The sequence below is a fragment of the Chlorocebus sabaeus genome, chromosome 23 (genome assembly GCF_047675955.1).
Source record: "Chlorocebus sabaeus isolate Y175 chromosome 23, mChlSab1.0.hap1, whole genome shotgun sequence".
Classification (NCBI taxonomy): domain Eukaryota; kingdom Metazoa; phylum Chordata; class Mammalia; order Primates; family Cercopithecidae; genus Chlorocebus; species Chlorocebus sabaeus.
Window position 1 is genome coordinate 50,835,439 of NC_132926.1, and position 15,261 is coordinate 50,850,699.

At 36.3% G+C, this 15,261-nt stretch overlaps 1 protein-coding gene across 1 annotated transcript in view; it reads right to left on the reverse strand.

Annotated features, from left to right (window-relative positions):
• Positions 1 to 465: 465 nt before the first annotated feature.
• The window catches only part of LYRM7 (LYR motif containing 7), a 33,340-nt gene continuing 18,544 nt past the window's right edge, over positions 466 to 15,261 (reverse strand). The window contains exon 5 of the mRNA XM_008014324.3: positions 466 to 6,372. Within this exon, the coding sequence (XP_008012515.1) occupies positions 6,302 to 6,372 (71 nt within the window). The 3' untranslated portion in view covers positions 466 to 6,301. The remainder of the gene's footprint in view (positions 6,373 to 15,261) is intronic.

Sequence of the window (15,261 nt, forward strand, 5' to 3'; positions counted from 1 at the left end):
ATCCCTTAGCCCAGTCAAGTTTATCATAAACTAAAAGACAAGCCACATATTGGAAAAAGATAATTAACAAAGGATTAGTATCCAGAATATATAAAGGATTGGTCAGAAAAAGCCAGACAACCCAATAGAGAAAAGAGGACAAAAGATATAGACTTACATTCATAATGGAAAACCATAATGGCCAATAAACATATGACAAGACGATCTGCCTCCCCAGTAATAAAGAAATGCAAATTAAAACAATATACCATTTTATATCCATTAGTTTGACAATGAGAAAAATCATATGTAACAGTGAGGATGTGGGGAAATGGGAACTTTCACACACTGTCCATTGGAATGTAAACTGGTACAACTATTTTAAAGAGCAATTTAAAAACTTCCGGAAAAGCTGAATATGCACGTACACTAGGACTCAACAGTTCTGCTTCTTGGTGTGTAACCAGGTAAACTTTTTCACGGGCGTAAAAATCTATGTGCTGGAGTTTTTTGAAAATTGGTTTGCAACATAAAAAAACTGGAGACAATACTATCACTCATCAACAGAGACATGAATAAACAAACTTGTTTACTCTTACAATGGAATAAAACATAAAATACCTAAATTCATGCCAAATTATGGCGAAATCGCCAAAACCTAATGTATGATGAAAAGCTGCAGAATACATGGAGCATAACACCATTAATTTACATTTTAAAATCACAAAACAACGGTTTTTTGAATATATACACACTTGGTAAAAGTATAAACACAAGTATGGGAATGATATCCACAAACTATAAAACAGTAATTATCCCTGGAGAGAGAGGAGAAAGAGAAGGGTGGGGTTTAGCGTTACAAGATTTTATGACTTGGACCTTTAAACAAATATGGCAAAATGTAACAACTGTAAAACGTGGGAATTAGGTTCATGAGTGTGCTATATTATTTGCTAACATTTAAAATATTTTATAATAATTTTATATTAAAAATCACTAGTAGCTTATTGTCTTTTAACACTTACATGTTGATATACTCACTGTAAACAATATTTAAACGTGCAGGAGTAAATAGAATAAAAGTTCTCATTTACTGCTTCCTTCCCTAAATCTCTTTTCCTCCCTGATTAACTACTAACATTTATCATGTATCATTTCTACCCATACGTACATACATATGCAAATACGTATACAAAAATAGTTTTCTTGTATATAAGTGAATTCCTAGCAACACCTGCTTACACACACACACACACACACACACACGATGAATATCCCTTTTCTGAAATACTTAGGATCAGAAGTGTTTCGGATTTCATTTTTTTTTTTTTTTTTTTTTGTATTTTGGCTTACTTGCATTATATATTTACAGGTTGAGCATTCCAAATCTGAAAATCTGAAATCTTCTAGTGGCCACTTCCTTTGAGCATCAGTCATGTTGGTAGGTCAGAAAGTTTTGGACTTTGGAGCATTTGAATTTCCGGATTAGGGATACCCAATCTGTGTGTGTGTGTGTGTGTGTGTGTGTGTGTGTGTGTATGTGTATCCTCATCCTTTTCAACTCTTGGAAAATATTCCAGAGTATAAATAAGCCATCTTTTCTTTCATCGTACCCTAACTTTGGAAACTTATCTGTTTTAAATTGTTTAAAATTACAACGCTACAGCAATTTCTGTACATATATCTGAATACACATTTATTAGTATTCTTGTGAGTTTTTGAGAAACAGACTGAATATATTTAAAATTTTGATGATGTCAATTTTCCTTTCAAAAAGGCCCCATAGTCAGGTGTGGTGGCTCGAGTCTCTACTCTCAGCTATTAATGATGTTGGGAAGATTGCTTGAGTCCAGAAGTTCGAGTCCAGCCTAGACAACATGGAGAGACCTTGTCTCTTAAAAAAAAAAAAAAAAAAAAAAAAAGCCCAAAGAAAGAAAAGGCCATATAATTTATATTCCTTTAAAAATGATATGGCAGTGCCTATTTTCTTAGTCTTACAACCTTTACAAATATTGGATATATTTCTTTAACTTGTGACAACTTGATGAACAAACATGTTTCATTTTAATTTACATTTCCCTCATCACTAGAGACTTAGTATTTCTTCTTTTGTGAATTTCTTATTTGTATCATTTGCCCATCTTTCCATCGAGTTGTTTTGCTAATTGATTCATAGGATCAATTAACTATTTTAATCCTGACATAGGTGGCAAATAACTTTCTCTAAACTTTATTTATAGTAGCTTTCACAGAATACAGAAGTTTTATATTTTTATGTGGATGTATTTGTCAATCTGTTGGGATTTTGAGAAATTTTTTTTCTTTTTTTGAGAGGGAGTTTCGCTCTTGTTGCCCAGGCTGGAGTGCAATGGTGCGATCTCAGTTCACTGCAACCTCCGCCTCCCAGGTTCAAGTGATTCTCGTGCCTCAGCCTCCCGAGTAGCTGGGATTACAGGCATGCACCACCACACCTGGCTAATTTTGTATTTTTAGTAGAGACGGGGTTTCTCCATGTTGGTCAGTCTGGTCTTGAACTCCCAACCTCAGCTGATCTGCCCCCTTTGGCCTCACAAAGTGCCAGGATTACAGGCGTAAGCCACCGCAGCTGGCCTCAATATATTTTTGAAAAACTGTCATCTCCAGAATTTTCAATTGTCCTATCTGGGAACATAGTATATCTCTCCTTTTTAAGTGTTATAGCTTATTTTAAAAGTCTATTCCCAGACTTTAAAAAGTCTATTTTACAGTTTTGTTTGCTATTATAAATAGGATGTTTCCATTTCTGATTGGTAACAACTGATATACAGTAAAACTATATTAATTTTGCATGTATCCACTTTGGCTTCAGAAAACTTGCCTTCAGAACTGGAATCTTCATTTCTTTATTGACCTATGGCTTTGTATTTAGAGTTAAATTATGTGCTTTGTCAATAGGTATGGAAATTCCACATATTCTTATTCTCGTGTGCTTTTTTGGTATTGTACTGATGCTGTGAGATGCATCTACAGGAAAATAAGAACCAACTTAAACACAGTTTGACTAAAATCTTAATTTTAATGTTCTGAATTAGATGTTGTACAAACTACCTGCCATATTCCCTCAGCTTTGAATCTACATATGCTTCTCAAATCCGACTCTCCTGCTATATACCATTTCTAACTTCCTCTAAAAGATTGTTTTAGAAAGTCCTGCTGGGCCTCTGAGCCTGGATATTTGCAATTAGAATTCATATACCCCACTTTCACTAGATCTCAACAGTCAAAGCAAAACTATATTTGGGCAACCCCTTGTGTGAATACAGAAAACTTAAAAAAAAATAACCAAATAAAAAACATTTAATTAACGCTGGTTATGGTGGCATGCACCTGTAGTCCTAGCTACTTGGGAGCCTGAGGCAGATCGCTTGAGGTCAGAAATTCTAGGCTGCAGTGTGCTATGATTGTGTCTATGAATAGATACTGCACTCCAGCCTAGGCAACATGGTGAGATACTCATGTGTAAAAAGGTTTTATTTTTTTCTTTTTTTGAAACGGAATCTTGTTCTCTCAGGCTGGAGTGCAGTGGTGCGATCTTGGCTCACTGAAATCTCCGCTTCCCTGGCTCAAGCAATTCTCCTGCCTCAGCCTCCTGACTAGCTGGGATTATGGGTGTGTGCCATCACATCCTGCTAATTTTGCATTTTTAGTAGAGACAGGGTTTCTCCATGTTGGTCGAGCTGGTCTCGAACTCTCAACTTTAGGTGATCCACCTGCCTCAGCCTCCCAAAGTGCTGGGATTTACAGGTGTAAGCCACCATACCCTGCCATGAATTACTTTATCTAGTTAAACTATTAAATAACCAGTTAAAATCCATTTGAAATATAAATATATAAGAATAGGCAGGGTGTGGTGGTTTACACCTGTAATCCCAGCACCTTGGGAGGCCAAGGTAGGAGGATCACCTGAGCTCAGGAATTTGAGACCAGACTGGCCAACATAGTGAGACCTTGTCCTTACTAAAAATAAAAAAAAAAAAATAGGTGTGGTGGCGCATACCTCTAGCCTCAGCTATTTGGGAGGCTTAGGGAGGAGAATTGCATGATCGTGCCACTGAACTCCAACCTGGGTGACACAGCAAAACTCAATCTCAAAAAATAAATAAATTAGCATATGCTATATAAAGAATAGAGTGCCACATCTTTCAGAATTTTGTGACAGTCAAGCCTGTTGTTGACATGTTTATATACTTCACAGGAACTTTATTTATTTGTTTTTGAGATGGAGTTTCACTCTTGTTGCCCAGGCTGGAGTGCAACGGCGTGATCTCAGCTCACTGCAACCTCCGTCTCCTGGGTCAAGCGATTCTCCTGCCTCAGTCTCCCAAGTAGCTAGGATTACAGGCATGTGCCACCACGCCTGACTAATTTTGTATTTTTTTTAGTAGAGACAGGTTTCTCCATGTTGGTCAGGCTGGTCTAGAACTCCCGACCTCAGGTGATCTGCCTGCCTCAGCCTCCCAAAGTGCTGGGATTTACAGGTGTGAGCCACTGTGCCCGGCCAGGAACTTTATTGTGTGGTCTTATGGCATGAAAGTACAATATCATATCAACCTATCTATATCAATATACCTTTTTTTTTTGAGAGAGTCTCACTCTGTCCCCCAGGCTGGAGTGCAGTGGCACAATCTCGGTTCACTGCAACCTCTGCCTCCCGGGTTCAAGCGATTTTTCTGCCTCAGCCTCCTGAGTACCTGGAACTACAGGCGCCTGCCACCACGCCTGGCTAATTTTTGTATTTTTATTAGAGACGAGGTTTCACCATATTGGCCAGGCTGGTCTCAAACTCCTGACCTTGTGATCCGCCTGCCTCGGCCTCCCAAAGTGCTGGGATTACAGGTGTGAGCCACCGTGCCCAGCCCTATATCAATAAGTCTTAAAATCTCTAAGCCACTATCTTTAATAACCATGTGAATTATTAATCTCATTTGCTACTAATAATGACTATAAGAAAGCAATCTGGAGTTATTTAAATTAATGTGAATGAAAAATGGAATCAGGGAATTCAGGTTAAAGAAAAAAAGCTCAGAGATAAAATATTCAATAACACTAAAATATAGAATATATATTAAATATAAATAACATCAGCCAACTTTCCTCAAAATATGTCATATAGACACTAAAATAACTGTAAGTCAGCACATTTATATAGTGATTATATAGTGTGATGACATTCAACATTCTCTTACAAGGGCAAATTTCAAATTTGAAACAACTTTCATTTTTCTCTAGGTATAACTTCTAGATACATAACAATGCTTGCATTGAGAATCTTGCAAAAATTAAAAACCCTGTATCATCATCAAATGAGATAATTTATCAGTGAATGGGAGAAAACATACTATTCACTGAGAAAATAGAATGGCAAAGATACACAGATAAAAGAGAAACAACAAGAATATTAAAAACAGGATTTTACAGTTCCTAGTGTTAGATGGTAGACTGCCAGGCCCTTTTGTGATACTGCCCATCTTCTCAAGGACAGGACATGTGGAAGTAGAGAAGCCATTTAAGTTTCATTAATGAAAACGAAGAGAATGTAGACACCTACTACATTTCACAGTAAAGTCTAACTTGGTCTAAATACAGCTAATTCTACTAAGGCCATATTACTTAGTTTGATCAAAGGCCACTATTTCCTCTTTAAATTAGGATTTCTTTATTCCATAGTGACCCTAGGTGAAGTCACCTATTTTCGGAAGACTGATTAAAAAAAGTCTTTGTAAGAACACAGAGATACTCTATATCTCTAAAAAGAAACTGTACAATTGTATATTAGCTACAGAAATAATCCCAGTGCTTTAGAAAACAAAGGCCACTTTCTGTAGAGAGCTGGCACACACTGATTTTTTTGACTAATTTAATATTTTTTAGGACTAAATATCATTTTAATATAATAATTTAAATGTAATAATTGCATTTCACATGGCAGGAAAACTCACCAATTTGTAAAAGCACCACATTCTCAAATAGCTATGGTAAGACCAAATACTCATCAAGGTCAAAGAGTGAATATATCTCCCTAAGCGTTTATTTTGCTTTATGAAATTTGATTTTCAATGAAAATGAAATGTTTTGTTATCTAATTTCCTTTAGAAATACTTAATTATGTTCTTTAGTTCTCAGTAATGACCTTTTAACATGAAATTTAAATATGAAGCTATTCTGTAATTCATTCATTTTCAATATGTCAGTTCAGAGAAAAATGTCTGCATTTCCAGGACTTTTGCCAGAGTTGTAGATTTTAAAGTTAAAAAGTGCAAAGACTTGTTGTATTCTAGAAAACTCATTGCTTCTGAGTTGGTGCATCACAATACGGCACATTTTCTACAAGAAGGTCTTTCCTAGGGACCAGTTCTGAAAGAAAAAAAAAAAAAGAGAATAATTAACATCACTAAAATTAGAATTAAATGCAAGGACACTCATTTCCCCCTAAAATTTGTAATAGTAAAATATCCAATTTTAAGATAAATCTTACAGGGATATTTTATTTCAGCTGATATCTAAGGTGGCATCCTTGACTCTAATTAGAATTAATAGCATTCTCATTTCAGATTATATAAAAACATATATGATCCACTTAACCCTTTATTATTAAATATAGCAAATTAAATAACTGAAGAGAATTCACCTAAAACTTCTGTTATTGGCCATTTAATTACCAATTACCGATAATGAAAACAATCGGAAATTTTGCTTATATTATCTACTATATGAAAAGCAAGACTGGTCTCCTAATTTAAAGATTCTAAATTTTATGTAACAATGGTTCTTAAAAGAGGGTGTTTTGGGTGTTCACATCAACTGGAAAATGCTACTGGAAGTGAGTGGGCAGGAGCCAGAGATGCTAAACCTTCTGTAACGTGTAGGACAGTCTGGCATAGTGAAGAACTGTCCTGTCAAAAATGCCAATAGTGCCCACATTGACAAATACCATAAAACAACAACAAAAACCTGTTGAGTCCTAGGTAAGACATCTTGCTGGAGTCAAGATAAAGCTCTTAAGACACAAATTTTTGGCTGGGCATGGTGACTCATGGCTGTAATCCCAGAACTTTGGGAGGCTAAGGCGCTATGATCATTTGAGGTCTGGAGTTGGAGACTAGCCTGACTAACATGGTGAAACCTCATCTGTACTAAAAATACAAAAAAAAAAAAAAAAAAAAAAGAAAAAAATCAGCTGGGTGTGGTGGTGCATGCCTGTAGTCCAGCTACTTGGGAGGCTGAGGCACAAGAATCGCTTGAACATGGGAGGCAGAGGTTGCAGTGAGCTGAGATGGTGCCACTGCATTCCAGCCTGGGCGATACAGTGAGAGTCCATCTCAAAAAAAAAAAAAAAAAAGTTTCAAATTTTTGAGGAGATACATGATTTCTTCTTCTTTTCTCCAGAAGAGTTGAATCTAGATGAGCTATCTAATAATTTATTATTAGATAGCTTTTTAATTTATATTTTATTAGATAGATTTATTTAATCTAATAATTTAAATTATTACATTTAAATTATTAGATTAAAATGATATTTAGTCCTAAAAAATATCAAAAAATGCTTGCACGACCTTCTACAAAATAACTTGCCTATACTTTTCAAAACATCATGGACATGAAAGACGAAGAAAGACTGAAGGACTGCTCTAGAATAAGGATACTAAAGAGACATGATGACAAGAGGCAATGTGTGATCCCCAATAGGATACTGGTCCACAGGGAATTTGTTTTCCTTTTGCCATAAAAGACATTATTAGGACAAATGGAAAGATTTAAATGATAGCATTGCATCAGTGTTAATACCCTGGTTTTGGTCATTATATTGCAGTTACGTTAGAGAATGTCCTTGTATATTTAGGAAATACACATTGAAGGATCTTAAAGAAATATACTCTAAAGTATTTCTCCAGAAGATCTAGACCCAAATGGGCTGCCATAATTTTTAAAATGTTCATTTTGGGGTAAATAGGCATTATGTCTGCAACTTACTCTCAGAAAGTTCAGGAAAAAAAAAGAGGGAAGCTGAGGTGGGAAGATTGTGCATGGTGGTATACACCTGTATTCCTAGCTGCTCAAGAGGCTGAAGCAGGAGGATTGCTTGAGCCCAGGAGTTTGAGGTTACAGTGAGCAATAATTATGCTACTGCACTCCAGCCTAGGAGACAGAGACTCTCTCTAAAAAAAAAAAAAAAAAAGAAGCCAACACTAAAACAAATTCAACCCAAAAGGTAAACTGAATATTTCACTTAATTAAAGAAGAACTGGTCTGACTAAAAATAGCCAACTTATTAGCCAGATGATAAATTTGGCTTACTAAAATGAAAAGCAGTTAAATAATTATTATTTAATAATTGTTTATATCTCACTTGCTTTTACCAAACCTATGGAGATTTCATCAGAGAATAAATTGTAGTGTACGTTTTAACTTGTTAAAAATGGCAATAATTTGTTTCACTTATCAAACCTATATGTGCCTATTTCATGCTAGACATTATGTCAAGAAATTAAAGATATGAAGGTGAATATATAACAGTCTCTTCAGATTCAAGGAGCTCACAATCTAATGGAAAAGACAGCTAGACAAACAACAAATTATAGTATAACGTCATGTGTTACAAAAGTGAAACAAGACTTTTATGGGAGAATGGAAAAATAAATGGTTAAATACACCCATATCATTTTAGAGTATGTTCAGCTCTGAATAACCAAAGTCCGACAAGCTGGTTTAAATAAGTAAGAGATTTAATTTTTCTCATATTATCAAGAAATACAGATTAAAGGCCAGGCATGGTGGCTCATGCTTGTAATCCCAGCACTTTGGGAGGCCGAGGTGGGTGGATCACGAGGTCACGGGTTCGAGACCAGCCTGGCCAACACAGTGAAAGCCCATCTCTACTAAAAATACAAAAATTAGCTGGGCATGGTTGCGGGCACCAGCTACTAGGGAGGTTGAGGCAGGAGAATTGCTTGAACCCAGAAGGCAGAGGTTGCAGTGAGCCGAGATCGCGCCACTGTACTTCAGCCTGGGTGACAAAGCTAGACTCCGTCTCAGGAAAAAAAAAAAAAAAAGAAATACAGATTAAGGCAGTTCTGGGCTAGTGCTTGTCCTTAGTGATATTAAGGACCCAGGCTCTTTCTCTCTTTCTGTTCTGCTACCTTCCATGAGTGGTTTTGTCTTCACTGCTGCTGTCATATCACATCTGCACTCCAGATGTGAAGAAGAGAGAAGAGAAAAGAGCAAAACGAGAGTGCCAGTTCAGCCTATTCCTTTTAAACAGGAAAACAATGACTTTCTTGGAAGTAACACCCAATAGACAGGGTTTATATAGACCAGAAAGGTGTCACATGGTCTGGAAAATAACTTTTTTTTTTTTTTTTGCTTGGTACATTGCACCCTGAACACAATTTTTCAGTTAGTAGAAAAGAACAGGAGAAGCCAAGTGCGGTGGCTCACACCTATACTCCTAGTACTTTAGCAGGCCAACGCGGTTGGATTGCCCAAGCTGTAGTCCCAGCTATTCAGGAGGTGTGAAGCATGAGAATCGCTTGAACCCGGGAGGCAGAGGTGGCAGTGAGCCGAGATCGTGCCACTGCACTCCAGCCTGAGCGACAGGACACTCTATCTCAAAAAAAAAAAAAAAAAAAAGAGAGAGAGAGAACAGGAGGATAAATACTGGAGAGACAACAAGCACCTCCCCGCCTTTGGCTATGCAAAATGCATATACATCTTTTTTTCCATCTGTAGAATACATCCACTCACTACCTGTTCCATAAGGTCACATCCAGACTGAAATCAAGGATGTTTGGTTACAGTGCTAGTTTTTCCATTAGGTTCCGCTGAGCCTCACTGTTCTAAGGTGGAGATGTTGGGGAAGATGCCCTTCTTTGGGGCTTTAAAAGCTTTCATAGTCCACTTCCTGGTAATAGGAGTTTAGGGATCCAGGGGTGGCCTTAAGAGGTGAAGAGTTAGCCAGGCCTGGGGTTTCTTGGTAATAAAATTCACTCAAAAACTTTATAAGCTTCAAATTGGTTTCCAGTCACTTCCATGCATAAGTAGCCACAGAAAAATAAGCATGAAGACTGTCATCCTTTGGTAGCAGCCTCTACGTTCTGCCCATCTCCCTAACCCTTATCTTAGTGACCACTTCTTAAAGCAATGAAGAATAGTAAGCTCCAGTCAGTAAATGAATCACATATCTAATCTTTGTCTGGAAGAATGAGAAGTCTTGAGGCATCGACTTTATTTCATGTTACAGCTCAGAATTCCCCTGCTTGTATTGGCTTTAGTTTTAGTGGATAAGAACGATTAGCATTTTTAACTCTCCAAGGCTCTCTAAACTATGGGACTCTTAATCAATTAGACTCTAAGATGCAGACAGATGCGTGCCCTTTAGCAAAGTAATACTTCTACCTCTACTTTGTGGGCTAGCTTAATCTGCATTCATCCTCTTTTTCAATTTTATTTATTATTATTACTATTATTATTATTATTTTTGAGATGGAACCTCGCTCTGTCTGTCGCCCAGGCTGGAGTGCAGTGGCTTGATCTCGGCTCACTGCAACCTCCGCCTTCCAGGTTCAAGCGATTCTCCTGCCTCATCCTTCCAAGTAGCTGAGATTACAGGCGCCCACCACCATGCCCAGCTAATTTTTGTATTTTTCAGTAGAGACGGGGTTTCACCATGTTGGCCAGGGGGCTGGTCTCGAACTCCTGACCTCAGTGATCTGCCCCCCTCAGCCTTCCAAAGTGCTGGGATAACAGGCATGAGCCACCGTACCCAGCCAATTTTATTTTGCCTAACTCATATCACCAGGAAGTGGACTATAAAAGCTTTAACTTTTGGTCTTGGTTACTAGTCACAGAAGCAGCCTCTGGCTGCTTAGAAGCCGAAAAGGCATTAAACAGGTTGTTTCAAATTGTCAAGAACCAGGCAGGCTTGAGACTAAGCTTCCAGGAACAATGACCAAAGCCATACCACAGAAATAGGCTAATGATAAAAACTGCTGCTCTCTCGTGGGGTGCCAGAAGAAAATGCCGCCATTTTTACCCTCATGGAACACAAGATGCTATACTTCGGATGTTGGCAGAAACTCAACCTTATTATGTCTGCTCTTGCCACCATACCAATGCTACTTCTCTTCTCCATGAGGAACTTGATCCTGAAACCACTGATGCTACTCCTGCCAGCAAAACTGATTCTGTGCTGAAAACAAGTGAGTGTGCTTCACCTAATCAAACGCCTGTGCCTGAGCTACAAAGGAAACTGAGGAACTTAAATTTCCTAGGTTCTGTCTTAGGGATTTAGAATTCAGGCAGATGGAAATTCTTGAAACAAAGCAGGGTTATTCAAAGAGTAGTAAATCACCAGAAAACCTGTCAAATATCCACTATTCTATTTCCTTACCCAATTCACCTTATTGGATAATCTTTGGCATCAAAAGATATTCTACAACTGAATTCTTCTGTATTCATTAACTGTTAACACTTTAATTAGGTCAAATGTACCCCAAGTATATTTATATGCTGTATACTGTTTTCATTATAATTTTGTCTTATTGATTATAAAATCCCTGACTTTGCTTTCCGCATTAGATACCGAGTACTATAACAGCCTTAGTTTGTTCATGTTGCCAGATCTTTAAAAACGAACTGCATTGAGATCATGGTTTATTTCCTGTACATTAGGCCCCTGAAACACCTTATCTACTCTGGTCATATTAAATATATCAATAAAAAGCAATTTCTTTCTTTTTTTTTTTTTTTGAGATGGAGTTTTGCTCTTGTTGCCCAGGCTGGAGTGCAATGGTGCAATCTCGGCTTACTGCAACCTCCGCCTCCTGGGCTCAAGCGATTCTCCTGCCTCAGCCTCCTGAGTAGCTGGGATTACAGGCACGTGCCACCACACCCGGCTAATTTTGTATTTTTAGTAGAGCTGAGCTTTCTCCATGCTGATCAGGCTGGTCTCAAACTTCTGACCTCGGTTGATTCACCTGCCTCGGCCTCCCAAAGTGCTGGGATTACAGGTGTGAGCCACCGCACCTGGCCAAAAAGCAATTCCTTGAAATAAAACCTTTATCTCAATTTTGGACCAAAATACAAATTTAGGTAAAAATTTTAAAATAAATTATTATGGATAGCATAGTTTATAATAGTGTGATAATCATAGAGATATTTTGAATCCAAATAATTTAAAGGACATTAAAATATTTCACACTGAAGTTCTAGAAACACTTCTAAATATTTCAAGCACATTATGTATATTATATAAATGATAACTTCAAATTAGGGAAACTGTAACACAAAAGTGTTTTCTTCCAAGAACCTGTCCCTAGCTCATCAAGTTTGGATCTGTAGCTCTGCTTATGTGCCTCAACAATCTCTGCCTCCTATCATGTCATTGCAAGAACTGTAGCTGTATATTTGTCTGTCTTTTACACAGCACTCTAAGTTCCACTGGATAGGAACCATATCTGTCTTGCCCACTGTTCTATCCCTGACATCTAGCATAACAGCGATTCAATGTTTGCTGAGTCACATTAACATGTCTTAGAACACAAACCATAAGATAGTTTTAGACAATGACAAATCTAAATAAACCAAAAGGCAGAAGTTTAAAATACATCTGAAGAACAGCTTCTTGGAGCTTTTTGTTTTTTTAACTGTATCATTCGTTTAGAAGTACATCCCTATTTTTTCTTACATATATACCAGAGAGGAAGTTAAAAAATACGGATCCTATTAAAAAACTAAGTACCATAAAAAATAATGACCTGAAGTCCTGGGTTTCCTTGGGACCATCTTTAAAATTTGTATGAATGATATACATTTGTCAAAGGCCAACATTGTAACCAGGTGACTAATATCCACATTAGAAAGAGGGTTTTGACAAATGTCAATAATCAAACAGAAAGCAAGTATAGAATAATGAATAACCTGAGTATTTTTCTAAGTCATAGTTAAAGGCTATGCTAGACCAATGATGAATGATATGAATAAAATATTATGATTTATACAAACTCATGCATGTAAGGTAATACAAAAAAAAGAAAGAGTAGAAAATATTTGGAAAGAAAAACAGTTTCCAAAATATTTTTTAAAGATTTTAAAAATAAGGAATGATTTCAAATGATGAAATTATGCTTGTAATAAAGAACCTTGAATTCACCTGCAAGGATAAATGAAGTAAAGGTTTTCCTTTTATTATTTTTAATTGATACATACTAAATATGCATATTTAAGGGGTACAGTGATAGCTCAATGCATGTATATGTGTGATGATCAAATCAAGGTAATTAGCATATTTATGATGTTATTGATCATTTCTGTTATGAATATTCAAAATTTGCTCTTCTAGCTATTTGAAAATATACAATAAATTGTTAACTATAGTTACCCTACAGTGCTATAGACACTAGAACTTATTCCTCCTAGCTAATTGTAATTTTGGACCCATTAACCAACCTCTAGCTATCCCCCTCTGACCCTTCCTGGCCTTTAGTAACCACTATCTGCTCTCTGTTGCTATAAGTTGAACTTTTTCAGGTTCCACATGAGTGAGAACATCCAATATTTGTTTTTCTGTGCCTGGCTTATTTCACTTAACATAATGTCTTCCAGGTTCATGTTTGTTGTCACAAATGACAAGATTTCCTTCTTTTTATGGCTGAATAATATTCCATTGTGTGTGTATATGTGTGTGTGCGTGTGTGTATATATGTATATACATATGTATATATACATTTTCTTTATCTATCTGTCGATGGATTCTTAGGTTGATTCCATATCTTGGCTATTGTGAATAGTGCCCATGATAAACATGAGAATGCAGCTATTTCCTGCATACAGTGATTTCCTTTCCTTTGGATACATATCCAGTAGAGGAATTACTAGATCATGCAATAGTTCTATTTTTAGTTTTTGAGGACCCTCTATACTGTTTTCTATAATGGCTATCCTAATTTACATTCCCACCAATAATGTATAAGAGTTCTCTTTTCTCCATATCCTTGTCAGAATTTGTTATTTTTTGTCTTTCGACAACAGTCATTCTATCTGGGGTGAGATGATATTTAATTGTGGTTTTAATTTTCATTTCTGTGATTACTGATGTTGAGTATTTTTTCATATACTTGTTGGTCATTTGTATGTCTCCTTTTGAGAGATGTCTGGAAGTGATTTTTTAAAAAAATAAAAAATGAGAAATTATTTAAGATAAGGAGTTCCTGCTGGGATTCAATGTTTACTTTTCACTGTAGATACTATTTGAATGGAAGAAAAAGAGAGATGGATTTAGAATTCATGCTACAAGGTGATTAATCTTCCAAATGAAGTTTCATTTTATTACTTTTGATTTCTATTATTTTTCATTTTGAGACATTATATGATATTTTTTAGAAACACATAATCACAACTCTCGATTTTCTAAACAAGAAGCAGAATTTTAATTCTGGTCATTTCTATGTGACAGTGTAGACACTGCTAAAATATTTGGAGGAATTTTGCTTAAAGTAACTTTTAGAAAGAGAGATTAAGGAATCAAATTTCTTACATTTTGGAGCTATACATATATATGTATATATATGTCTACATATATGTATATATGTGTGTATATATGTATATATGTATGTGTGTATATATGTGTGTGTGTATATATGTATAAATATACAAACACACACAGAAAGAATGAGGCTATTATTAAGGCACTATGTATAATACTCATAAAAGAGTCAAAATATTTAATTCTGTGGGAAAATTAAAATATACAAAAAAAACAAAAGATAAAAAGAAATCTAAATACTATTCAATACTGTTATATCTAAAACAAGGCATTTGAAATATAGATACTAAATTTAGTTATTTAAAATAACCTAAAACTTTATTCATGTGATAAAAATAATATATATCTGTGATTACCTGTATAAAATGTTGGCTATATTACACAGAAACTCTAAAGATCATTATTAAGATAAAAACTGATGACTACACGTCTTAAATTTAGGATTAACTGTGTTTTCTGCCCTTATAAACATAACTCGGATCAGCCAGGTGCAGTGGCTCACACCTATAAACCCAGCACTTTGGGAGGCCGAGGCAGGTGGATCACTTGAGATCAGGAGTTCCAGACCAGTCTGGCTAACATGGTGAAACCTTGTCTCTACTGAAAATACAAAAATTAGCTGGGCATGGTGGCAAGCTCCTGTAATCCCAGCTACTTGGTGGGCTGAGGCAGGAGAATCACTTGAACCTGGGAGGTGGAGGTTG